The sequence below is a fragment of the Typopeltis vanoorti genome, chromosome 24 (assembly GCF_054136105.1).
Source record: "Typopeltis vanoorti isolate ZY-2024b chromosome 24, IOZ_Tvanoo_1.0, whole genome shotgun sequence".
Classification (NCBI taxonomy): domain Eukaryota; kingdom Metazoa; phylum Arthropoda; class Arachnida; order Uropygi; family Thelyphonidae; genus Typopeltis; species Typopeltis vanoorti.
The window spans coordinates 23,645,554-23,671,656 of record NC_143572.1 but is presented as its reverse complement, the minus strand read 5'-3'; the positions used below and the strand labels follow the sequence as shown (position 1 = coordinate 23,671,656).

The window sequence follows — 26,103 nt, the reverse complement described above, 5'->3', positions numbered from 1 at the left end:
ACATTAAGGAGATCCAAGATGAATAACAAGCGGTGCTTCATGAGCTTCAACAAACAGACTTCCAGGAAGTGTTTTTAGAGCATGGTGAAAGCGGTGGGATTGCTGCATGAATTCGGAAGGGGACTACATTGAAGGGAGTTGAATCCAAATTTAAATTGGGCAAGGTGTAAAGATTTTGCTACTTTTTAATCTTAGATCATTTGCTGTGTGAGGCGGTAATAATGAGATTCCTTTTTCTAGACTACAGATGAAATCTATCTTGGGAATCTGTTGTGGAGCTATTGCATAGTTGAAACCCTTTTTGAGAATGTCGATTTCAGGTTTCTTTAAGATGTGGTTTGAAAAATTAAGAATAACTTGGTTGTCTGGTAGAGAAGGTTTAGACTCACTGTGGGTGGTATAGAGGTGGTTAAATTTTTTAATCTGGGTCTGTCTGCTTTTGTTAAAAGCTTTGGTGAAACTGGTGTTGATCATTTTATCTAACACTTGCCAAATTTCCTCATCTAAAGAGCTGGATAGATCCATGAACAGTTCATAACATTGTGAGTCAATTTGACTAAGCACAAATCTTGTGTGATGTAACCTTTCATGAATGAGGAGCATCGATGTCTTGAAATAAATATTTTTAGCTTGTCTAGTATTGAAAAGAGGTTTAAGATGTAAAAACTTAGGAATTATGCAGTTATCACGGCAACGTTTTAAAAAAGTGAGATGGTTTAGTAACCTTGCCTTTTTACATTTTAGGATTTCAAAATGGCGTACCTTGATTTTCGTATCACCATTGACTCTATTCATCATGAAGGTTGTTTTCTTGATCATAAATTAGTAAATAATAATATTTGGTTAATCGATCAAGTGTTGATCAATTTTATTAACTTAACCAACTAGTTCTAATTTATGATCAAGAAAACAACCTTCATGATGAATAGAGTCAATGGTGATACGAAAATCGAGGTACGCCGTTTTGAAATCCTAAAATGTAAAAAGGCAAGGTTACTAAACCATCTCACTTTTTTAAAACGTTGCCGTGATAACTGCATAATTCCTAAGTTTTTACATCTTAAACCTCTTTTCAATACTAGACAAGCTAAAAATATTTATTTCAAGACATCGATGCTCCTCATTCGTGAAAGGTTACATCACACAAGATTTGTGCTTAGTCAAATTGACTCACAATGTTATGAACTGTTCATGGATCTATCCAGCTCTTTAGATGAGGAAATTTGGCAAGTGTTAGATAAAATGATCAACACCAGTTTCACCAAAGCTTTTAACAAAAGCAGACAGACCCAGATTAAAAAATTTAACCACCTCTATACCACCCACAATGAGTCTAAACCTTCTCTACCAGACAACCAAGTTATTCTTAATTTTTCAAACCACATCTTAAAGAAACCTGAAATCGACATTCTCAAAAAGGGTTTCAACTATGCAATAGCTCCACAACAGATTCCCAAGATAGATTTCATCTGTAGTCTAGAAAAAGAAATCTCATTATTACCACCTCACACAGCAAATGATCTAAGATTAAAAAGTAGCATAATACTTTCCGCGCCCTATTCCACAAAACAAAACTTCTCATCACTGTGTAAAGATTTTATTAGCCTAGTCCAATTTCTTTTTGATAGCACCTCGTATAATGAAATTTCTCTAAAATCCATCTACTTAGGCTCTGTATGGTCACTAATATGTGGACATTCTTGTAGAAAGGCTTATACACTGGTTAAACATGATAATTAATACTTAAGGAATTGACAACGTACACTAGAAATACAAATTAAATCAACTTTAATGTTGATTTAATTAAAACAACAACATGTGACAGACATAAAACTAACAAAAGTAACTGCTGTAGTTTAAACCTTATTAATGAATTTTTGTAATTATTCCATCCTATTCATTAAGATTTAGCTAGTAGGTTAGACCCTGTTACAAACAAACTTGAACAAACCTATACAGGATTATAATCAGAGTTACTGAGAGGAAAAAGCAATTTCCATGGTATTAAAAGGAGAATTGTAAGAAAAGATCAAGAGAGTTAGCAGAGCTGAGAAGGTTATATATATTCTGGTGAGTAGATATTAATTTCTTTACATCATCATTTACAGCAATCACCTCAACATTGCTTCCAGTTTGTTCAGTGAAATTAGAAAAGGAGTAGCCAGTTTGAATTGTAGATATCAGTCACAAAACTTCACTGTTTGGACAGTCAGACTGTAAAAAAATCACCCCGACTTTCAAGATGTGGAGAAATAATAAAGACAGCATACAAGTAAAAACATACATACAGCAAAGATGTGACACATGATATACACATTTCAGAATGGGATCAAGAAATTTCAAGTCAGAAATGATCAAAAAGAGAAAATTCTAGATTTGGCATTTTCTGGCAGAATATGAGACTGTAAATGCACAAATGTATATATAAAAATATAAGAGAAGAAAGTACGCGTGTATGTGTTTAAGGCAAAATTTTTTTGTTTTCATCTTGTTTAGGTTTGACAATTCTTTCAAAGTCATGCAGTGGTCAGCATTTAATATATAGAATTTATGGAGACAAAAACACATTAGATCAATTATTTTACTTATAATCAAGAAAAATAACAATTAACATTTCAACCTCTATATCAAGGTAATCGTCAAGAATAATGGAAACAAAAACACATTAGAGCAATTACTTTACTTATAATCAAGAAAAATAACACAACATTTCAACCTCTATATCAAGGTAATCATCAAGAATACAAGACATAAGCCACATGATAATACACATATATATGCTATAGCATAACTAACCACTTTGTTAACATTTACCTGACCTTGGTGAGAAATAATAATAATTAGATAAAATAAATATATTAAAAAAAAAGAATAATAATTTATATATAATAAAATGTATAAATAAAATAATATATAGATGATAGATAAAAAATAAATTAAATTAAATAAAAAAATAAATAAATATGATTTTTTTTTTTGCTCAGTGCTTTGCTCTGAGTATATCATATATAATTTCTACCTGCAAAAAGAATGTATGGGCCATGTGCTCAGTTCCCCCACCCCCAAAGTTAACTTTTACATGAAAGACTTTGAGCAACAAGCTCTAGATTCAGCAGCCTGAAGCTCAAAGTTTCACTCATATATGTTGACAATATATTCACCATTTGGCCCCACAACAAACATTAAATACATTCCAAAGCCACCTGAGAAAAAAGCACAAATGTATCCAATTTACCATTAAGACTGAAAACAATAATTCTCTTCCTTTTCTAGACACATTTGTTACACATCTTCCCTCAGGCTATCTTTTCCTCACAGTCTGCTGTAAACTTACATACATGGCCAATACATACACAAAGATTTGTACCATCATCCAACACAAAAACTGGAGAACATCAGCACCCTCAAACATAGAACCCTAACAATTTGCTCCAATGATCAGCCAAAAAAGAAAAAAAAAAAGAGTACACAAGATCCTCAATAATGTCATGAATGGCAAAAAAAGATGATAAAAATGCCATACTATCATATTAGAGGAATATTAGAAAAATAGAATACTTCATAAATGCAATAATAAGGCAACATTCAAACCTCCTGTAAAATTAAAAGGCATACTTAGCTCATCCAAAGATCCCCTTCCTTACTTTGGCCACCCAGGGGTTTACAAAATCCAATGCACCTGCAACTTACCCTACATAGGGGAAACAGGACACACAATTCCAATAAGAAAAGACAAAAACCACATTAAATTCCTTCACTATGACACAATAGGCCTTTCCAACCATGCATTCCAAACTTGTCAGAAAATTAACTGGAAAGCACAGTCTCTACAATGCAACAAAACTTAAAGGAGCTTGTGAGATGCTGATTCATCATCCCGATCTCAACATGAATGGTGGATTATCAATTCCAACAGTATGGACGACCCATTTGCAACCCATATAGCATCAAGAAGAATATGATGGGAGAACCCTAACACAAGAAAATCTAAGGATAACAGGACTGTAGAGGTGCATATGATGTAGTTCCACTTTTAACTTTTTTTTTGTTATCTATCATTTACATATTATTTTATTATATGTTTCATCATATATAAATTATTGTTTTATTTTGTTTTTTTTAAATGATTTATTTTATCTATTGTTATTTTTTCTTTTTTTGGGGTGCTTAAGGGTCAAAGCTGTATAACTGAGAGGAGACCTCCACATAGCCTTTAAAGGAATGCGGAGAACCGACCAGGGCTTCTGACCTAATGTCCAATCCCCACCTTCTTGTGGTGCACCCTGTTGGGTATCTACTTTGATACTAAACGAACGAGGATGGGCTGACAATTTGGGATTTAGCCGACCAAATTGTATTCTTATTGGTTAAACCAAAATAAAAAAACAATGGTACAACATGACAAAATTTCATGCCGGCTGGGGCGTCGCCCAGTTAAACAAGGCCCCCGTTGTTTTCGACAGGGAACCAGGGTGAACAGCGAAAAGTCAGCTACTGGAACAAATCTGAAAACAAACCCCAACTCAACATCACCAGAGTTAAAGATCGGTACTATCAATGTAAGAAGCCTGAATGGCAAAGAAATGGAGCTAGCTGAGGAATTAGATAAGTACCAGATCGACATAATAGGGGTGACTGAAACAAAAAAGACCAAAACTGGTGAGATCTTTCTGAGCAATAAATACAAAATGTTATATTCAGGCAATGACAATCAAGGAAAAGAAGGAGTAGCCATAGTATTCAACACAAAATACGAGGGTAATCTTCTTCAATGGCAGTCAGTCTCAAGTAGAGTAATGTGGGCAAATATGAGAATGGAGAACTGGACAATGAGATTTATTTGTGCCTATGGTCCCACAGAAGGTTCTACTAAGGTAGAAGTGGAGGAATTTTTTGAAGCTTTAGAAAAAGCAACTGACACAATGAAAAAGGAAAAGTTGCTCCTTGTTGGGTATCTAAATAGCAGAGTAGAAAATGATTGTCAGACATAAAAATATTTTGGGAAAATTTGGAGAAAAGAGCAAAGCTAATAATAATGGCAAATATCTGTTAGATTTCTGCTCAGGACATGGACTGGTTATTACTAACACCATGTTCCAACATAAAAATGTGCACAAATTCACATGGAGAGAAGAGGCTAGGAATAAGAAAAGTCTCATTGACTATGTTATTGTTGATAGTGATGCTTTCTCCCTGGTGCAGGACACCAGAGTGTACAGAGGATTTGAAATTGGAAGTGATCACTATTTAGTTTTGAGCAGGATAAAATTGAATTTCATATTGAAAAGAATAACATGTAAGAAAGTTTTAAAGCGAATAAAAGTTGAGCACCTCTCAGATGTGAACTGTAGACTAAAATACAGGAAGATTATTGAAAAGAAAATGAAAGAGTTTGAGAACAGCAATCAAACCTTGGAGATTCAGTGGCAAACTCTGAAGAAAACATTGATTGATTCTGCCAGAGAGGTATGTGTTGAGGTTGTGTGCAAGGATAATAAAATCAGAACTCCATGGTGGACACAGGAAGTTAAAGAGGCAATGAAGGAAAAGAAGAAAGCATATCAAAAGTTCCTGGCAAATAAGTCAGCTTTTACTCTTACAGAATACAGAGACAAATGTAAGAAAGCTAAACAGTGTGTAAAACTAGCTAAACAAAAGTCATGGGAGGACTTTGGCAAGAATATAGAAAATAAATATCAAGAAGGTGGCAAAATATTCTGGAGGTTGTTGAAGAAGCTTAGGAATGGATGAAAGAGTGCTGTAAAAGGAGTTAGAGATGATAAAAGTGACATGAAAATGGGAGAAAAAGATATCCTTGAAGTATGGAGTAATTACTTTGAAAAACTGCTAAATGAAATAAGCAGTGATGACAGCACAGTGATAAAAAACACTGACAAGGCATGCAGTCAGGAATACATATCCATACTTGAAGTAGAAAAAGCTATCAAAGGCTTGAAATGTGGAAAGGCAGCAGGAGTAGATGATATTCTACCAGAAATGCTGAAGTATGGTGGTATAAGAGTCTTACAGTGGCTGCACTGCATAGTTCAGAAAGCCTGGACAGAGGGATGAATTCCCGATGACTGGAGTAGAGCTCTCATAGTACCCATATATAAAAAGGGAAATAAAACTGAATGTGAGAATTACAGAGATATTTCCCTACTGAGTGTTCCTGCCAAGATCTATACAAGTATACTTGAGAAAAGGTTGAGAAGAATTGTGGAAGAAAAGCTTGGTGAAGAACAAGCTGGATTCAGCCCAAATAGAGGCTGTCAGGATCAGATGTTCACTTTACGACAAATAGTCGAGAAAGCATGGGAATATAACAAAGATCTGTATTTAAGTTTTGTCGATTTGGAAAAGGCATATGACAAGGTGCCAAGAGAGAAGCTATTCAATACGCTGCAGTTATATGGTGTCAATGGGGCATTATATCAAGCAATACTTAGTCTTTATTTGAGTTGTAAGTCAGCAGTTAGAATTGAAGGAAGTACAGGAAGATGGTTTAATGTTAAATCTGGTGTGAGACAAGGATGTACATTATCCCCTCTGTTATTCATTATCTATATGGATCACATTATGAAGGAAAGTGGTATCAAACCAGATATCAAAATTGGAGATGTTAATGTCAGCTCTTTGCTTTATGCGGATGATATTATACTTCTAAATAAATCTGCTACAAGTCTGCAAGATTCCCTGACTAAATTGAATAACTGTTGTAATAGATATGGTATGAAAGTCAGCAATAAAAAGACAAAGACAATGAAAATAGGCAGAATCATTGAAAATGTCAACTGTGTTGTGAATGGAGAACCTGTGGAACAAGTAAAACATTTCAGCTACTTAGGCACGATTTTTACTGAAGATGGTAAATTAAATATAGAAATAGACAACAGAATCAGCAAAGCTGGTATGGTGGGAAATCAATTGAATAAATTCATATGGAATAAGAGAGAAATTAGTCGCAACACTAAATTAGCTGTATACAAGACAGTGTTCAAACCAGTTTTAATTTATGGATCTGAGAGCTGGGTCAGAAGTAAAACACTTGACCAAAGACTAGAGACCGCAGATATGAGAGTCCTGAGAAAGATTAGAGGCGTGAACAGATGGCATCAGTGGCAATATCATATTAAAAATGAGGATATTAGGAAAGAACTTGACATTGTCAGCATCCAGGAATGCGTTAGCAGAGCTAATCTCAGGTGGTATGGTCACTTAAATAGAATGTTAGAGGAAAGATTAGCAAAACAAGTGTTCTCTGCCAGGTTGGCAGGAAAACGACCCAGAGAAAGGCCAAGATATAGGTGGATTGATATGGTACAAAGTGCCTTAGACGATAGAAATATAAGATCTGATAATGTTGGAGTCTTGACAAGTAACAGACTGATTTGGAGGAAAATTGTAGATAGGAAGTTAGTAATGATGTAATTTTTTCATGTAGTGCTGTCATATCCTGTACACCCCTTGAGGGTACATGGCAGGAATTTGATGATGATGATGATTTTTTCTTCGCACCAGAGGATATGTAAACAAGCTAGTATAATTGACAAAGCAATCATACTATAGTGTACTTTTGTATTGTCATGTAGCATGTGTCTTGTTCATATATAAGTATTCCTGATGATAACCTTGATACAGAGGTCAAAAAGTCGAGTGTTATTTTTCTTGATTGCAAGACAAATAATTGTTCTAACGTGCAAAAAAGAAACTGTTTCTGTAAGCTAAAGACAACCCAAATTAATTTGATTATTAAAGAAAGACTTACGGATGCAAATTGTATGCAGGTGACAGATGCAGAAAATACTGTTCAATTAAGCAAAATGGCACTCAACCTGAAGTAGGAAACATTGAGCTAATAATGAGTCAGACCTGTCAAACTTACCACAATTATTATCTTCTTTACTTTTGTATGGACGATTAGTCCATGGAGTAACACCTAGCTGAGGACACAATTCTTTATGTTTACGAACAAAAGCTTTGTATTCCCGTTCCAATCTTGATATTTTGTTCTGAAATTCTCCAATTTTGTGTTCTGGATAGCAAGGAACCTATGAAAAATTAATGTTTCTCAGTAAGAAAAAAAAGTAATAATAATAACAATAAATAAATAATTGCACAGGCCTGTATATAATTTTTGGGATCAAAAAAGGTTAAACTACCATTTAGTAATTCAAGTATCATTAATGGGCATGAAAAAGCTATTTTTCCCATCACATGCAGGTTATCCACAAAATATTGTAGACTCTTTTTATATATTCAAATAATATTTTTAAAGAGTATTCACAAAAAAAAAAAAAAAAAACCAGACATTTTCCCTATTACATGCAGGCTATTCACAACAAAAAAACTTTTTAGATTTAAGAAAACATAATAGGTGACATAAGTGGTAGAAACTTTGCTTGGATGTGAATAGAGATTGTTCTTATGTATACCAAAGAGACAGTGTCAGACAGCATTCAGGTGCTTATGAATTTAATTCCAAGCATCCTGAAAAGCCTCCAATTGATCACAGAACTGTTTGTATATTATTTGTTTATTTCAAAAAAACAGGAAGCGTAGAAGATTGGCATCACAGTGGTAGACCAAGAAGTTCGGTCTGAGTAGGTTTGGATCCCGTTGTGTGTATGACATTTTTACGTATATACAAGGTGCACCAAAAGTCAAGCCCCACAGACAATTTATCATATAAATTACATTAAATGTTCAAATTGGTTACCATTTTTTTCTCAACACTTTCTTCCTCATTTGACATATGACCTTTGAATATTCCTAAGTACAGTAACATTTTCTCTGATGTTCACAAATTCTGATGTTATGGTGTCCTTTAGATCATCTATTGTTCTGAGTCAGCTGACATAAGTCACTGATTTTAGATACCCCTATAAGAAATAATCCAAAATCTGGAGACCTTGGTAGCCATTCAATTCTGTAAGCACATCTAGTCAAGTGCATTGTTTGTATCGATTTCCCTGGAATATCATATATAATTAGCCTTGAAAGATATTTTTAGTGGGATTTGCTAATAATGTCTTTGCATTCCTCAGAAATTTTACTATGTAGAAAGTCAATGTCTGTATTTTCTTGGTTTCAATTAAGACTCCTCCATTATTAATACTTTTAATTTTTATAATTCCCATTTTGACTTTTCTTTTTTTTTTTTTTTCTATTTTATCTTTTATGATGTTTTTAGTTTCTTTGCTGCTTAACTGAGCTACTGGTTTGACAATTAATTTAATGCAAGGTTTGTGGAAGTTTTTCACTTATACAAGTTTTTCACGTGTAAGCAAACAAAGTTTGCGCTTGATGTATTTTCAGGACTGGGGCAACTCGTGGTACGAGTGGTCCTTGTGACCTTTGTCCCTCCCAGAGGCAGCAGTGTGTATGCCGCTATCCCTCTTACCATACGATTAATTGCTATAGCAATTAATCCTATGGTAAGAGGGATGTTGTGAATGTGTGTGTGTGTAAAATGCATTTCCCCCTTGAAGTTGAGAAATTTGGTCATGCATGTTCTCATGACCAGATTTCTTTGAAATAATTCTAATCTAAATCATAGTCAAGGTCTAAAAATTTCAAAATTCTAGGAATCGGTAACTTTGAAACTCACTAATAATCTATTGTTATTTGTATTATGTACATACAATTCCCACACAATTTTTAATGTGGATTTGCATGTGATAATATATACATACATACATACATTATGATTTAGTTATTTGTTATTTTTATATGTAAACTTTTCATATTTGCTTTATGTGAATTATCTCTTAATTGTATATGCACTTTAATGCAAGTTTTTTAAATAGTATATTTTAATTTTTAATTTTCTAAATTATTCTTTTTAAATTGTCTCTTTACTTTTGCATCCTAGTAAACCATGCACTGCTTTGTCCATTGACTAAGTTTGTTTACTACTATGTTAATGACTTTGTTTACAGCTTCCCACATAGTAGTATAGGAAACTATACACTATGGCATTGGTTTTCAAGGGCACTACGAGAGGATAAAGGAAAGGCGTGTAACTACAAATTTGAAAAGGGTGCCAAAAACCTAGCTATGCTACTGTTCCTACTGATTCTTAATAGTAGCATGTGAATAATGGCTGGAGAACAGCAGAAAGATAGCACTTTGCAGTTTGTGACGTCTCTTTGTCACTCGATTCTCTTTTCACATAAACGTCTATTATTTTTGTATCTTTACTTTGATGTGATGAGATACTAATCACGAAATAAGCCTTCTATATTAAACGGTTTATTTTTATTTATGTAATTTACGTGCATAGTAAGTTCATCAGGTCTATAAATTACATTAGTATTAATAATCCAATTTATATGCAAGCCCCATAAGGGCTATTGAAATTAGTAAAAGAAAGTTCAAGAATGGGTAGATAAAAATATGATACTGTATGAGGATCAACATGGCTTTGTGAAGGGTCGGTCATGCCATAGTAATTTAAACTTTTTATAATAGAATAACAACTGATTTGGATAAAGAAAATGGCTACATGATGATTTTGCAAAGGTTTGACAGAATACCATATGGAACACTGTTACACAAATTAGAACAAATGGGGCTGGATATGACACTGATTAAGTAGATAAGAGAGTGGCTGCTGGACAGGTCTATAAATTCTGCCCCTCCAAATAAACTAGTATAGGAGGGGCAGAATCGAGGCAAAAACAGGTGACTAGTGGTGTGCCACAAGGTTCAGTGCTGGGATCATTGCTGTTTAATTTGTACATAAATGATACAGGAAATAACCTGAAAGGAAATATTCAGTTGTTTGCTGATGATGAAATTAGGTAGTAATAGTTAATCAAGGCAATGTGGAGAGCTTGTAGGAAGATTTAAATAGGCTGTCAGTATGGGCAAAAGTTAATGGTTGTCAGTTTAATGTTGAGAAATGTAAAGTTATGCATTTTGGGATAAATAGATTGTGTATCAGATTGATGGCACTGTACTCCAGGAAATAGACGAAGCTAGAGATTTAGGGGTAGTGGTAGAGAGAGAGAGAGTTAAAGTTTAGAGGACATATTGCTAAGGTTGCTAAATTAGCCCATAAGATTACTTGGCTAGTGAAGAACACATTAACAAGTAAAAATAAGGAAGTTGTAATTCCTCTTTATAAGGTCTTGATATGCCCACATTTGGATTACTATGCTCAAGTCTGGTCCCCTGGGTGTCTTGGGGATGAGAAAGCAGTGGAGAGGATTCAGAGGCGAGTGGCCTGTTCCCTATGAGGATAAATTGAAAGTATGTGGATTGCAGAAGTTGGTTGATAGAAAAAAAGAGGGGATATGATAGAAACATTTAAGTTGCTTAAAGGATTTTATAGGATAGATGCAACGGAAATGTTTCATCACTTGGCTAGAGGAACCAAAACAAGGGGTCATCTCTGGAAGTTGAATAAAGGTGTGGTTAGTAGGGGGTAAGGACTAGATTTTTTGCTTGGAGAGTAGTGAATGAGTGGAATGGGTGGCCAGAGTCAGTTGTGAATGCTTTGTCTGTTAATGGTTTCAAGGAGAGGTATGATAGATTGTGTGGATAGATTGAGTCTCCCATGATGAGTCTTTGGACTCCATGGAGGTGCCCATATAATAATAAATAATAATATTTTCAGTTGCTATGGACCAAAGAAGACAATATCATACATTGCTCCCTGATTATACAAACAATCAATTGTTAGTGACCACTTGCAAAAACCATCTGTCTGAACATACTGTGAAAAGCTACTGCAAACAAATAAATGGCTATCCAAACATTCATGAGTTATTAAACCAACCTGAATGTTTAAAACAAGAAATAAAATACAAAATCATAAAGCATATCTAATTATTCATTTTTAAGGTTTCAATTTTTGCAACCCACAAAACTTGCCATCCCTAGGCACTGCCTTAGTTGCTTAGCAGGTTACGATAGTCCTGCTAATACGTATTTGCCATACAATTGGCCATAGTGGATGAAATATATCAACAATCTTTGAATCATTGTTATTTCAATGGTATTCCATTTTAAATGGTAATCATGGCCAGTTGAATAATTAATTATCGAACATACATTTTATATTTATTGGAGGGACACATCAGAAACAAACCACCTACCTGACATTGTTTTAGGAAAAAATCAATGTCCTGCTTTATACTTGGTATCCATTCCTGAATTTCTTCTGGTGTATTAAGAGAATTCTGAAAACATTATTACAAGATGAGACTCTCAAAATTATTAAAAACTGCAAATATGAAAATAATTATGTTAATATATAAAACTAGGGTAACTTAGGAGCCAAAAATAGATAACTGGAAGGAGACACCTTCCATAGCCTTTTGAGAAATGTAGGAAACAAACCAAGACCTCTGACCTGATGTCAAATCCTCACCTTGTGATACACTCCATTAGTATGTATCTGACTGGATATACACAAACAAGGATGGGCTGGTAATAATTTGGTTGACTTACTGACCAAATTATATTATGTATTGCTTAAATCAAAACAAAAGATGATACACTATGATGATATTTTAAGGCCGGCTGAGCATCTTCAGGTTAAATAAGGCCCCTACTTTGCTTTTTCTCAAGGGAGAAAAAGCAAAGACAGATAATATTCTTCTAAATAACAAATATCAGACATTATATGCAGACAATAATAATCAGGGTAAAAAAGGAGTAGCTATAGCACTCAACACAAAACACAAGGATATTTTTCATGAATACTAAGAAATTTCAAGTAGAGTGGCATGGATAAATTTCAAAATGAAGAATTGGATAATAAAACTTATTTGTGCTTATCCCCACCCCCTTTCTTCCTTAGTAGGAAGAAGTGGGGAAATTTTTTTGAATCACTAGAGAAAGCAGTTAACATTAAAATGGAAAAGCTGGTCCTTGTTGGAGATCTAAACAGCAGGGTAAGAAATGTTAATCTGTTATTATTAGGTCTCTCTTACATTTCAATAATTCAAGGCTAAGATCTAAGTTAATTGATGCAGTTAAGATACTGCTTAACTGCATCAATTAACTTCGTTCTTAGCCTTCCTCTGGGTGTTTTTCCTGCCATTCTTGTCAATTCTGTTTAAGTGATAATACAACCTTAAATGAAGTCTGATCATGAATTCTGCAATACAAACAATATCAAGAATGTGCCTTTTGAATATCTTCATTTTTAATATGGTTCTGTATTTGATGCCATCTCTTCACTCCCCTAATTTTTCTCAGAACTCACTCCACAATCTAAAGTCTTTGATCAATTGTTAAATCTTACTTAATTCTCAGATCCATAAGTTATAATCACTTTAAAACACTGTTTTACAATACTAGTTTAGCATTTTGGCTAATTTTTCTCTTATAAATAGAAAAAGATGATGAAAACCATTTGAAAGCTGCATGATTAGTGTATCTAAGAATGCAAGCAGTTGATTCCTATTCTATTGTGAAGTGAAGTTTTAGGATATTGGCTATTTATTAGCATGTTCTCACTATTAAGTAACTGCTGATGTTTGCATACTGTGACAAACTGTTTGTGATCTGACGATGGTGGGTATAAAACAAGCAAAATATCAGCATTTAAGTACTTACTTACTTCCCGAGTCCGGAACACCAATCATATCCTCTCCATCCAAAAAACAGTGGCTTGTATCGCCTTGTCATTGACCATCAGAATATCATCCATGGAGCACACATCGATTAGATCTGGGCAACATAAAAGATGTTCATCAGTTTGGGCGTCTCCGCAGTCACAGCTGTCATCATCTGCATGACTCCATTTCATCAGGTTACTTCTGCATCTGTACACTCCCATTCTAAGACGGTTCAGAGTCCTCCAGGTGCTATAGGATAGGTGATATCCCTTGGTTAACTCTTCCTTAATTATGGAGGGCTTCTTGAAGTTGAACCGATTCCCTCCATAGAACAAGGCATCGCTCCTCAGGTTTATGGATCAATGGTTTAGTTCTTTGCATAAAACTATGCCTTGATTTGAATCGAGAAGCCATGATGATATGGTTGTACGTTGGATGTCTTTCGTCCGTCATCTGCTTCTTTTTCTCCATCTCACCGGCCACTTGACATCTTATGCCTAGTGGCACTATGCCTGCTAAGGGATACAGCTTGTTGACTGGGGTTGGTCTTAGGCATCTGGTTATGATCCTAATGGTATCATTTAAAGCCACATCCACGTGTTTCGCATGGGCAGATGCCACCCACACTGGGGCAGCATACTCCCCTGCAGTAAAACACAATGCCAAAGCCATCGAGCGAAGTACCTCTGGTTGAGCTCCCCCCACGTCGTGCCGGTCATTTTTCTTATGTTATTTCTGCATAGATTTTTCCTTTTAGTTCCTGGCAATGTACCTTATACGACAAGTTATGATCCAGCTTAACTCCAAGATATTTGGGATTGCTGCAGTGGTCGAGGCGTTTTCCTCTCCAGACAATGTTTAACTGCCGTTTTGCTTCCCTGTTGCGCAAATGGAAAGCGCATACTTGAGTCTTGTTTGGGTTAGGCTTCAGGCAATTGGTCTCATAGTACTTGGAGAGTATTTCTAAGGCTTCTGTCAACCTCTTCTCAACTTCTTCAAACTCCTTGCTTGACCGCATATAACTGTGTCGTCAGCATAGATAAACCTCCTCACTTTTGGGTGGGTTGGCTGATCGTTAGTATAAATATTGTAGAGCATCGGGGCCAATACGCTTCCTTGAGGTAAATCATTCTTCTGATTTCTCCATCTGCTCTTCTTTCCTTGCAAAATTATGTAGAATCGTCGATTCTGGAGCATGGTTTTAACTACATTCATGAGGTGAAAATCTTTCGTACAGCTTGACCAACAGTTTCTTGTGATTAACAGTGTCATATGCTGCTGAAAGATCGATAAAAGCTGCTCCAAGCATTTAAGTAAATAAATATACTATTAATTTTTATAGAAATAAGAAATATCTTGTGTTGTGAAGTAAAACCATTATAAAATAGTATAAACATAATACAGAGACTCTTGTTATATTTCGTATTTTGCCTGAAAATTAAAATCTAGTTCAATGAGCTGTGTATTCAAACCATTATTTGATTTGAACACACAGTTCATTCTTCACAAATTTTGTCTCTAATGATTCTTCTCAACGTAAGTGTGCAAGCATAAATCTTAGGTGGAATACTCGGTAGGGAAATTCCTCTAATTTGCAAATTCAGTTTTATTTTCCATTTTATAGACAGATTCTATGAGAATTTTACAATAAGCATCTGAAATTTTATCTTCTATTCAAGTAGTCTGAATTATGCAGTGTAATCAGAGTATAACTTTTATACCTCCATCTTTAGGGCATTTCTGGTTAAATATCATCTATAACCAGTATTAACTTTTTCTATCTTCAATACTAAAATGTACTCATGATGACATTTCTCCTGCATATGTTCTTCCACTAATTGACTTGCTGACCACAAGACCTGAAGGTAGGATACCATCTTATCAAAACCAATATATTACTAGTGATTCAAAGTCAAGCAACATTCAGGGTGAACTGTAGATTCATTATCCAAATATTACTGGAGAAAAAAATGAGAGTTTGAAAACAAGAATCAAACCTTGGAAAGTCACTGACAAAATCTGAAAAAAAGGTTGCGTGATTCGGCAAAGGAGACAAATGGTGAAGTTACATGCAAGGATGGAAACATCCGAACTTTACAGTAGACTCAAAGTTAAAGAGGCAGTCCTGGAAAAGAAGAAATATTCTTAATGAACTATCATATTGATAGCTCAATAAAAATATATAAATACAATGAAGGTGGCAAAATGTTCTAGAGGCTGCTAAAATGGCTAGAAATGAAGGAAAGGATACTGCAAAAGGAATCAGAAATGATACTGAAAACATCTGGCTGCTGGAGCAATTATCTTGAAAGATTTTAAATGAGATAAGCATGACAGAAAAGCAGTATAAAATATTCAAGATAAATGCAATCAGAAGTGCATATCAGTACTTGAGGTAGGGGGGAAAAAGCCATCAGAAATCTGAAATGCAAAAAGGCAACTGTAGCAGATAATGTTTGACCAGAAATACTCAAATATCGAGGTTTGAAAGTTTTGCTGTAGCTATAATGCATAATTCCAAATACCTATTTACAAGAGAAAATTACAGAAAATACATAACTATTTTCTTAGTTATGAATAACTAGGAAACTTGCCAACAGAAAGTTAGTAATGATGTAAACTTTTCACGTAATATTATAATATCTTGTACCCCTCCCTAGCAACTGCCATAAAGGAAACCATGCAAACTATTTTGGCAATACATCTGTGAAACCATTAATAGACTGAACTGTAAAATTCCATCTGACATCTACCAGTTAGCTCAAGATAGAGACTTGGAAGACCATAATTTGCAATCTTTAATTTTTGATGTAAATCTCTTTTCCCTTTTCACATTGTATCATATTGTGAATAAACTATGATGATGATGTACTTCTAATTTTTTAGGAAATGCAATTCAACTAAATTATTAATTATAAAAACTTTAATTCGTTCTCTTGGCTGACACTAACAAAGTTATTTGTGTGCTAGAAGTAGAGCTTGCCGCTTTGCTGAACGTTGACCTTTGGACGATCTTTCTGACGTCTCGAATGCTTCAGCAGAAAAAGAATTTCGAAGAATGTCAGCACATCAAAAATTTGAAAGTTGACAAAAGAATCAGCTTCCAAGCCTCAACTATCTCTCAACATGGTAATAAACTATCATCCCTTATACAATCAGCACACTCGCACATGGCCACAACTTCACTATAGAACCTAAAAAGATCCCTGCAGAAGAAATAATAATACATGTAGAATGAAGTATCCATAGCCTTACCAACCATATTGTCAACAATATCAGACTGGATGTAGCCAGTGTTCTTACCCAAGCCAAATCTCCAATAAGCAATCTATCAAAAGATTCTAAGCTCTGAAAGAAATGAAAAAGCAACAGAAAAATAGTAATTACTAAAGTGGATAAGGGAAATGCTACTGTGGTTCTAAACCAATCAGATTACACAGGTAAGCTTGCCTCTTTACTTTTAGATCATTCTACCTACCTCACTATAGAATATGATACCACCAGCACCTAAAGCAGAACACTCCATAGGCTTCTTAAGAAGGTTACCTCTTGGCCTGTGGAAGTGACTAACAGACTAAAACCTTTTAACTCTAGACCCCCCCCCAGGATATATGAACTACCAAAAATCCATAAGCAAAATGTACTATTATGTCCCATTGTGGATGCATTGATTCCCCCACATACAAATTAGCCCAACATTTAGCCAAAGTACTCACACAATATACTGGCAACACACCATCACACTTAAAAAACTCAGCCCACTTTAAAGCCAGTATAGAAAACTTCTCACACCAACACACTGACATAATGGTCAGATTTGATGTCTCCTCCTTATTCACCAATGTTCCACTCAAAGATACCTTAAACCTTATCAAAGCAAACCTTCCTTCAGATATCTCAAGCACATTTCAGTTCACCATGAACTCAAGCTATTTAATTTGGCAAAGAAAATTCTATGAACAGATAGAGGGGACAGCCATGTGTTCTCCACTCTCTCTCTCTCTCTCTAGTGGAGAACTCTGCCTCATATAAGCCCACTGTTTGGCTATGCTATGTGGAGGGTGTGTTTGCCATTTGGCTGCATGACCTAGAGACACTCCACAATTTCTTAACACATTTAAACAATCAACACCCCAGGATCCAGTTTACCTTGGAAAAGGAAAACAACAACAGTCTCCCTTTCCTAGATATTCTGATTACATGCCAGCCTGATGGATTCCTGACTTTGTTTATAGAAAACCTACACATACAGGTAGATACATTCACCAATAATCATATACCCGCCCCCCCTCACAACCATATGGGATTATAAAAACTCCATATAACAGAGCTAAATATGATATAACATATCATAAAATATCATATAACAGAGTTAAAAAGGATATGGTTACTGAACTTAACCATATCCTAACACTTTCTTAGCCAATGGCTAAGAAATCCCCAAAAAATCCAGAAAATATTAAAACGAGTTAACCACAACTCCCCCCCCCACCTTCTTAACAGAGGTAGATTGTACGGAATCAATCACCATTCCGTACATCCGGGGCACGTCTGAAAAGCTCACAAAAATCCTAAAAGTATAAAAAGCTGAATTCAATGCAGACCGCACCAAACTGCTACCTAGTGGGGATAATGTAGTGGGGATAAAGCATGATTTGCGTGCGTTTTGGGCTAGTAGCAATGCATCCCCATCATTACAAATTCCTACGAGCCGCCACTGGAGTTTGATGAATATGAGGTACTTAGGATATTTGCAGAATCTGAATGCAAATACAGATTTGGGACTCAATGGGATAATGGGTTGCCATTTAAGAGAATGTACAAGGGAACTGGCATTACCTATGACTAGAAAATATGACTAGGCTTTAATTTAAGTCTCAATCCTACCATGGACAGACAGGAAGAACTGTGGACATCTGCCTCAGTGAACATAAAAAATACATCTGGCACTATCATTATGACAAGTCAGATCTAATAGACCATGCTTTAGATACCTCTGCACACAGGATTGATTAGAAAAAAACAAAAGTGCTGCACAGAAGATTTTACAAGTCAGAGACGTTGTTCCTGGAATCAACAGAAGCCTTGAAACATACTCCAAACCTCAATGTGTTGTATGTTACAATTGTTCATACTAGTCCCATTGTTATACTGGATTGTTGTTGTCTTATGTACTGTGACAAACTGTTTTTAGTGCTCTGAAGATGCTGGATAGAATACCAGTGAAATATCAGCAATAAGTTAATAAATAGTTATTGTCTTATCAGTCTGTTTTTCTCATCTATACCGTTAAAATTTATGCATTCATTGTACAATATGTACAATGAATGCATAAACCTTCCCACACAATTGTGAGACATACACAAATATTTTGGGAAAATTTGGAGAAAAGAGCAAAGCTAATAATAATGGCAAATACCTGTTGGATTTCCACTCAGGACATGGACTGATTATTACTAACCCATGTTCCAACATAAAAATGTGCACAAATTCACATGGAGAGAAGAGGCAAGGAATAAGAAAAGACTCATTGATAGGGATGTTTTCTCACTGATGCAAGACAGTAGAGTGTATAGAGGATTTGAAATTGATCACCATTTACTCTTGAAAAGGATAAAATTGAATTTTATATGGAAAAGAATAACGTGTACGAAAGTTTTAAAGCAAATAAAAGTTGAGCAGCTCTCAGATGTGAACTGCAGACTAAAACTACACAAACATTATTCAAGAAAAAATGAAAGAGTTGAAGAATAAGAACAAAACCTTAGAGATTCAGTGGCAAATCCTGAGAAAACATTGACTGATTCAGCCAGGGAAGCATGTGAGGAGGTTGTCTGCAAGGATAAAAAAATCAGAACTCCATGGTGGACACAGGAAGTTAAAGAGGCAGTAAAGGAAAAGAAGAAAACATATAGAAAGTTTCTGGAAAATAAGTCAGCTTGTGCTCTTATAGAGTACAAAAACAAATGTAAGAAAGCTAAACACTGTGTAAAACTAGCTAAATAAAATCATGGGAAGACTTTGGTAAGAACATAGAAAATAAATATCAAGATGGCAGGATATTTTTGAGGTTGTTGAAAAAGCTCAAAATTGGAGGAAAGAGTGCTGTAAAAGGAATTAGGGATGAAAAAAAGGTGACATGAAAACTGGAAAAAGAGATATCCTTGATGTATGGAGTAATTACTTTGAAAAATTGCTAAATGAAACAAGCAGTGACAGCACAAAAAAATACCTAACAGGCATGCAATCAGGAATACATATCCATACTTGAAGAAGAAAAGCCATCAAAAACCTGAAATGTGGAAAGGCAGCTGGAATAGATTATATTTGACCAGAAATGCTCAAGTATGGAGGTATAAATGTCTTACAGTGGCTGTACCACATAGTTCAGAAGGCCATGGACAGAGGGACGAATTCGAGATGATTGGGGTAGAGCTCTCACAGTACCTATATATAAAAAAGGAAATAAAACTGAATATGAGAATTACAGACATATTTCTACTTAATGTTCCTGGTAAGATTTATGCAAGTATACTTGAGAAATGGTTGAGAAGGATTGAGATGGGAAGCTTGGTGAAGAACAAGCTGGATTCAGGCCAAACAGAGGCTGTCAGGATCAGATCTTCACTTTACAACAAATAGTGAAGAAATCATGGGAATATAACAAAGATCTGTATTTAAGTTTTGTTGATTTGGAAAAGGTATATGACAAGGTGCCAAGAGAGAGGTTATTCAATACGCTACAGTTATATGGTGTCAATGGGGCATTATAGGAAGCAATACTTAGTCTTTATTTGAGTTGTAAGTCAGCAGTTAGAACTGAAGTACAGGAAGATGGTTTAATGTTAAATTTGGTGTCAGAGAAGGATGTACATTATCCTCTCTGCTATTCATTAACTATATGGATCACATTATGAAACAAAGTGGTATTAAAACCCGACATCAAAACTGGAGATGTTAATGTCAGCTCTTTGTTTTATGCAGATCTGCAAGATTCCCTGACTAAATTGAATAACTGTTGCAATAGACATGATATGATATGCAAGTCAGTAATATCGAGACAAAGACAATGAAAATAGGCAGAAGCAGTGAAAAAATATCAACTGCATTTTGAATGGAGACCCTATAGAACAAGTAAAACATTTCAGCTACTTAGGCATGATTTTTAGTGAAGATGGTAAATTAAATATGGAAATAGACAAAAGAATCAACAAAGCTGGTATAGTAGGAAGTCAACTTAATAAATTTATAATGAATAAGAGAGAGAAATTAGTCAAAACACTAAATTAGCTGTATACAATACAGTGTTCAAGCCAATTTCAACTTATGGATCTGAGAATTGGGTTAGAAATAAAACACTTGACCAAAGACTAGAGACCATAGATATGAGAGTCCTGAGAAAAATTAGGGATATGAATAGATGGCATCAATGGCAATATCATATTAAAAACAAGGATATTAGAAAAGAACTTGACATTGCTAGCATCCAGGAATGTGACAGCAGAGCCTAATCTTAGGTGGCATGGTCACTTAAACAGAATGGGAGAGGAAAGATTATCAAAACAAGTGCTCTCTGCAAGGCTGGCAGGAAAAAGACCCAGAGGAAGACCAAGATATAGGTGGGTTGATATGGTAAAAAGTGCCTTACTAGACAGAAATATAAGATCTGATAATTGGAGTCTTGACAGATTGGTTTGGAGGAAAATTATAGATAGGAAGTTAGTGGTGATGTAAGTTTTTCATGTAGTACTATCATATCCTGCACACCCCTTGAGGGTACATGTCAGGAATTTGGTCGTAATAAGCCAATGGCTCTAACACATTAAGAGGAAGATGAGATGAAGATTTTTGCAACTATATTATAAAAATGTTTCAATATTGCAAGGTTATTTAAAAATAGAGACGTTTCAGAATAAACTTAAAATTGTTCAAGTAAAATTATTGAAATTTGACCATGCAGAAACTTACCAATTTTGGTCTCTTGGGGTGTTTTATTTTTCTCTCTAAAATAAAATAAATAAAATATTCAGCCGAAATGCTGATACTGAATTTAATACTTGAACACTAACCATCCAAAAAAATTTATAAAATGTATATTGCTATCATTGTAAATTGTATTTCTACTAATATAAGAATGTTGATCTTACCTAACACAGGTAGTACATCTTATATCAGTAATAACTAAGCAGTTCCACAATACAATCCTTCCTTGGAAAAATTACTGCATTTCATATAAGATTTTTCTATAATGTTCCCCTGTTTGTCTCATTCAAAAATGTTTAATATTGGTAAATGACTGATTTGGTGTTCTTATGTTAAAAAAAAAAAAAAAGTGAGATGGTTTCCATTATGAAATGGAAAAAGGCCATATCAACAAATTCTTGATGTTTATCCTCCATGTTTATACTACAGAATACTATAACAGTGCTACATAATAACTTCCATTGTTAGTAACTTAAACTTACTATCAACCATTTTCCTCAAATGAAGCCTGCTTTTTGTCATGACTCCAGCCATTAGACATTACAGATTTTGGTTTCCTAAAGCACTTTTAACTGCATTCAGTCTATCTAGATCTTCATATTCCTCTGGATCTTTTTCTTATCATCATGGTAAAAAAAACTGTTTTAATAATCTTTTCTTTCCCATTCCAATGAAGTAACCAACACCATCTGAGATCAGCTCTGCTCACACATTCCTAAATTTCTTCATGACTTATTTTTAGCAGTATTAACAACACCAAACGAACTATTTTATAAAATGATGTTTTATTAACTGCTTATATTTTGCTGAATTTCAAATCAGCATCATCAGAGCACAAGACAGCATGTATTCAGTAAGTGAAACAATACAATTGTAATGGAGAGAAGATCTGAAGTCCTAATTTGGTGACCTCTAATGTTGTAAAAAAAAGTATTACAGCTATGTGGGAGTCACTCTTAGGATAACGTGCAAGAATTCTCCTAACCTGAGTAAATACGGTATTTACTCAGGTTAGGAGAATTCTTCTTATTCATGGCTGACAAAAATTAATCTTTCATATCTGTAATGACTTCTAAATAACACATTAGTTTTCTTCCATCTAATCTGGTGTGAAGGGAGTATCCAAAGCATGGTCTGCCAGTCTTGACTTGATATAATAATCGTAACGAATTATTTTTTTATGTTCTTCCAGGGGCATGTTAACAGATCTTCCTGTCTGCCCATAGTACACCAAGTCACATGTATTCACACCCTCCAGGGTGTGCTAGAGGGTGAAGTTCATCCTAGGCAAGCAGATCAGAGTTGCTAATTTAAGATAAGGTTTGAATGTGGTGCACAGGCCATGTTTCATCAGTACTTTGGCTATCTTTTCTGATGTACCTCTGACATAGGGAATAGAAATGGTAATGTTATGTTCCTGTGTATTAGGGGAGAGAGGGGTAATGGGGCTATGTAGTATTTTTTTATTTTGTAGGAATTGTAGCCATAGGCCAAGAACATGCAGCGCAGATATTTGAGTTCCGTAGACAGCACTGCATCGTTACAACAAATGGCTCGGTGTGTAAGTGTTTGTAAAATGCCATACTGTTGGAATGAATGATGAAGATGCAATTTTATAAAATAGTTCATTTGGTGTTGTTAATACCATTAAAAATAAGTCATGAATAACCAACAACACCTAAGCTTATCTGTTAGCAAGTTTCTTCCTAATATCTTCATTTTTAATATGATTCTGCTATTGATGCCATCTGTTCACTCTTCTAATTTTCCTCATAATTCTCAGATCTGTAATCTGCAGTCTGATGAACTGCTTTATATCTAACCCAACTTTCAGATCCATAACTTAAAATGGGTTTGAAATTGTCTTGTATACAGTTAATGTTTTGACTAAGTTCTCTCATATTCCATATAAATTTATTCAGTTGATCCACCCTCCCCATACTAGCCTTACTTATTCTGTTGTCTACCGTTAATTTTTCCTTCACTAAATGTAGAAAAATCTTTACATTTCTTACTTTCGAAAAATTACTATAAAGCTTAAGAGAAGGTTATGTTCTTACAAACACCTGCAAATTTTCGAAAGTTTTAAGGGTTTTTTTTCTATATCATCATCAAATTTCTGCTATGCACCCTCAAGGGGCGTACAGGGTATGATAGTACTACATGAAAAAATTTACATCATTACTAACTTCCTATCTACAATTTTCCTCCAAATCAGTCTGTTACTTGTCAAAACTCCAACGTTATCAGATCTTGCATTTCTATCGTCTAAGGCAGTTTGTACTGTATCAATCCACCTATTTCTTGGTCTTCCTCTGTGTCGTTTTCCTGCCAAACTGGCAGAGAACACTTGTTTTGCTAATCTTTCCTCACCCATTCTGTTTAAGTGATCATTCCACCTGAGATTAGCTCTGCTAACACATTCCTGGATGATGACAATATCAAGTTCTTTCCTAATATCCTAATTTTTAATATGATATTGCCATTGATGCCATCTGTTCATGCCGCTAATCTTTCTCAGGACTCTCATATCTGCAGTCTCTAGTCTTTGGTCAAGTGTTTTACTTCTGATCCAGCTCTCAGATTCATAAGTTAAAACTGGTTTGAACACTGTCTTGTATACAGCTAATTTAATGTTCCGACTAATTTCTCTTTTATTCCATATGTATTTATTCAATTGACTTCCTACCATACCAGCTTTGCTGATTCTGTTGTCTATATCTATATTTAATTTACCATCTTCAGTAAAAATCGTGCCTAAGTAGCTGAAATGTTTTACTTGTTCCACAGGTTCTCCATTCACAACACAGTTGACATTTTCAATGATTCTGCCTATTTTCCTTGTCTTTGTCTTTTTATTGGTGACCTTCATACCATATCTATTACAACAGTTATTCAATTTAGTCAGGGAATCTTGCAAACTTGTAGCGGATTTATTTAAAAGTATAACATCATCTGCATAAAGCAAATAGCTGACATTAATATCTCCAATTCTGATGTTTAATGTCTGATCCAATGTCTGATCACTAATATCTCCAATTCTGATTAATACCACTTTCCCTCATAATGTGATCCATATAAATAATGAATAACAGAGGGGATAATGTACATCCTTGTCTCACACCAGATTTAACATTAAACCATCTTCCTGTACTTCCTTCAATTCTAACTGCTGACTTGCAACTCAAATAAAGACTAAGTATTGCTTGATATAATGCCCCATTGACACCATATAACTGTAGTGTAATGAATAGCTTCTCTCTTGGCACCTTGTCATATGCCTTTTCCAAATCGACAAAACTTAAATACAGATCTTTGTTATATTCCCATGCTTTCTCGACTATTTGTCGTAAAGTGAACATCTGATCCTGACAGCCTCGATTTGGCCTGAATCCAGCTTGTTCTTCACCAAGCTTTTCTTCCACAATTCTTCTCAACCTTTCCTCAAGTATACTTGCATAGATCTTGGCAGGAACACTCAGTAGGGAAATACCTCTGTAATTCTCACATTCAGTTTTATTTCCCTTTTTATGTATGGGTACTATGAGAGCTCTACTCCAATCATCAGAATTCATCCCTCTGTCCAGGCTTTCTGAACTATGCAGTGCAGCCACTGTAAGACTTTTATACCACCATACTTCAGCATTTCTGGTCGAAAATCATCTACTCCTGCTACCTTTTCACATTTCAAGACTTTGATGGCTTTTTCTACTTCAAGTATACATATGTATTCCTGACAGCATGCCTGGTCAGTGTTTTTTTAGCACTGTGCTGTCCTCACTGCATGTTTCATTTAGCAGTTTTTCAAAGTAATTACTCCATACTTCAAGAATATCTTTTTCTCCCATTTTCATGTCACTTTTATCATCTCTAACTCCTTTTACAGCACTCTTTCCTCCATTCCTAAGTTTCTTCAACAACCTCCAGAATATTTTCCCACCTTCTTGACATTTATTTTCTATGTCCTCACATGACTTTTGTTTAGCTAGTTTTACACAGTGTTTAGCTTTCTTACATTTGTCTCTGTATTCTGTAAGAGTAAAAGCTGACTTATTTGCCAGGAACTTTTGATATGCTTTCTTCTTTTCCTTCACTACCTCTTTAACTTCCTGTGTCCACCATGGAGTTCTGATTTTTCTATCCTTGCAGACAACCTTGCCACATGTCTCTCTGGCTGAATCAATGAGGGTTTTCTTCAGAGTTTGCCACTGAATCTTCAAGGTTTGATTGCTGTTCTCAAACTCTTTCATTTTTTCTTCAATAATCTTTGTGTATTTTAGTGTACAATTCACATCTGAGAGCTGCTCAACTTTTATTCGCTTTAAAACTTTCTTACATGTTATTCTTTTCAATATGAAATTCAATTTTATTCTGCTCAAGACTAAATAGTGATCACTTCCAATTTCAAATCCTCTGTACACTCTGGTGTCCTGCACCAGGGAGAAAATATCACTATCAACAATAACATAGTCAATGAGACTTTTCTTATTTCTTGTCTCTTCTCTCCATGTGAATTTGTGCACATTTTTATGTTGGAACATGGTGT

At 34.9% G+C, this 26,103-nt stretch overlaps 1 protein-coding gene across 7 annotated transcripts in view; it reads right to left on the bottom strand.

The window, feature by feature from the left end:
• The window catches only part of LOC150093021 (uncharacterized), a 79,814-nt gene that overhangs the window by 41,989 nt on the left and 11,722 nt on the right, over positions 1–26,103 (bottom strand). For all 7 annotated transcript variants that reach the window (XR_016550398.1, XM_090413272.1, XM_090413274.1 and 4 more), the window contains 3 exons: positions 21,543–21,577; positions 12,105–12,188; positions 7,886–8,051 (listed from right to left, as the gene is read on the bottom strand). Coding sequence is in view for 6 of the 7 variants with exons in the window: in XM_090413272.1 (XP_090269398.1) it covers positions 7,886–8,051; positions 12,105–12,188; positions 21,543–21,577 (285 nt within the window). In the remaining variant the exon portion in view is untranslated. The remainder of the gene's footprint in view (positions 1–7,885; positions 8,052–12,104; positions 12,189–21,542; positions 21,578–26,103) is intronic.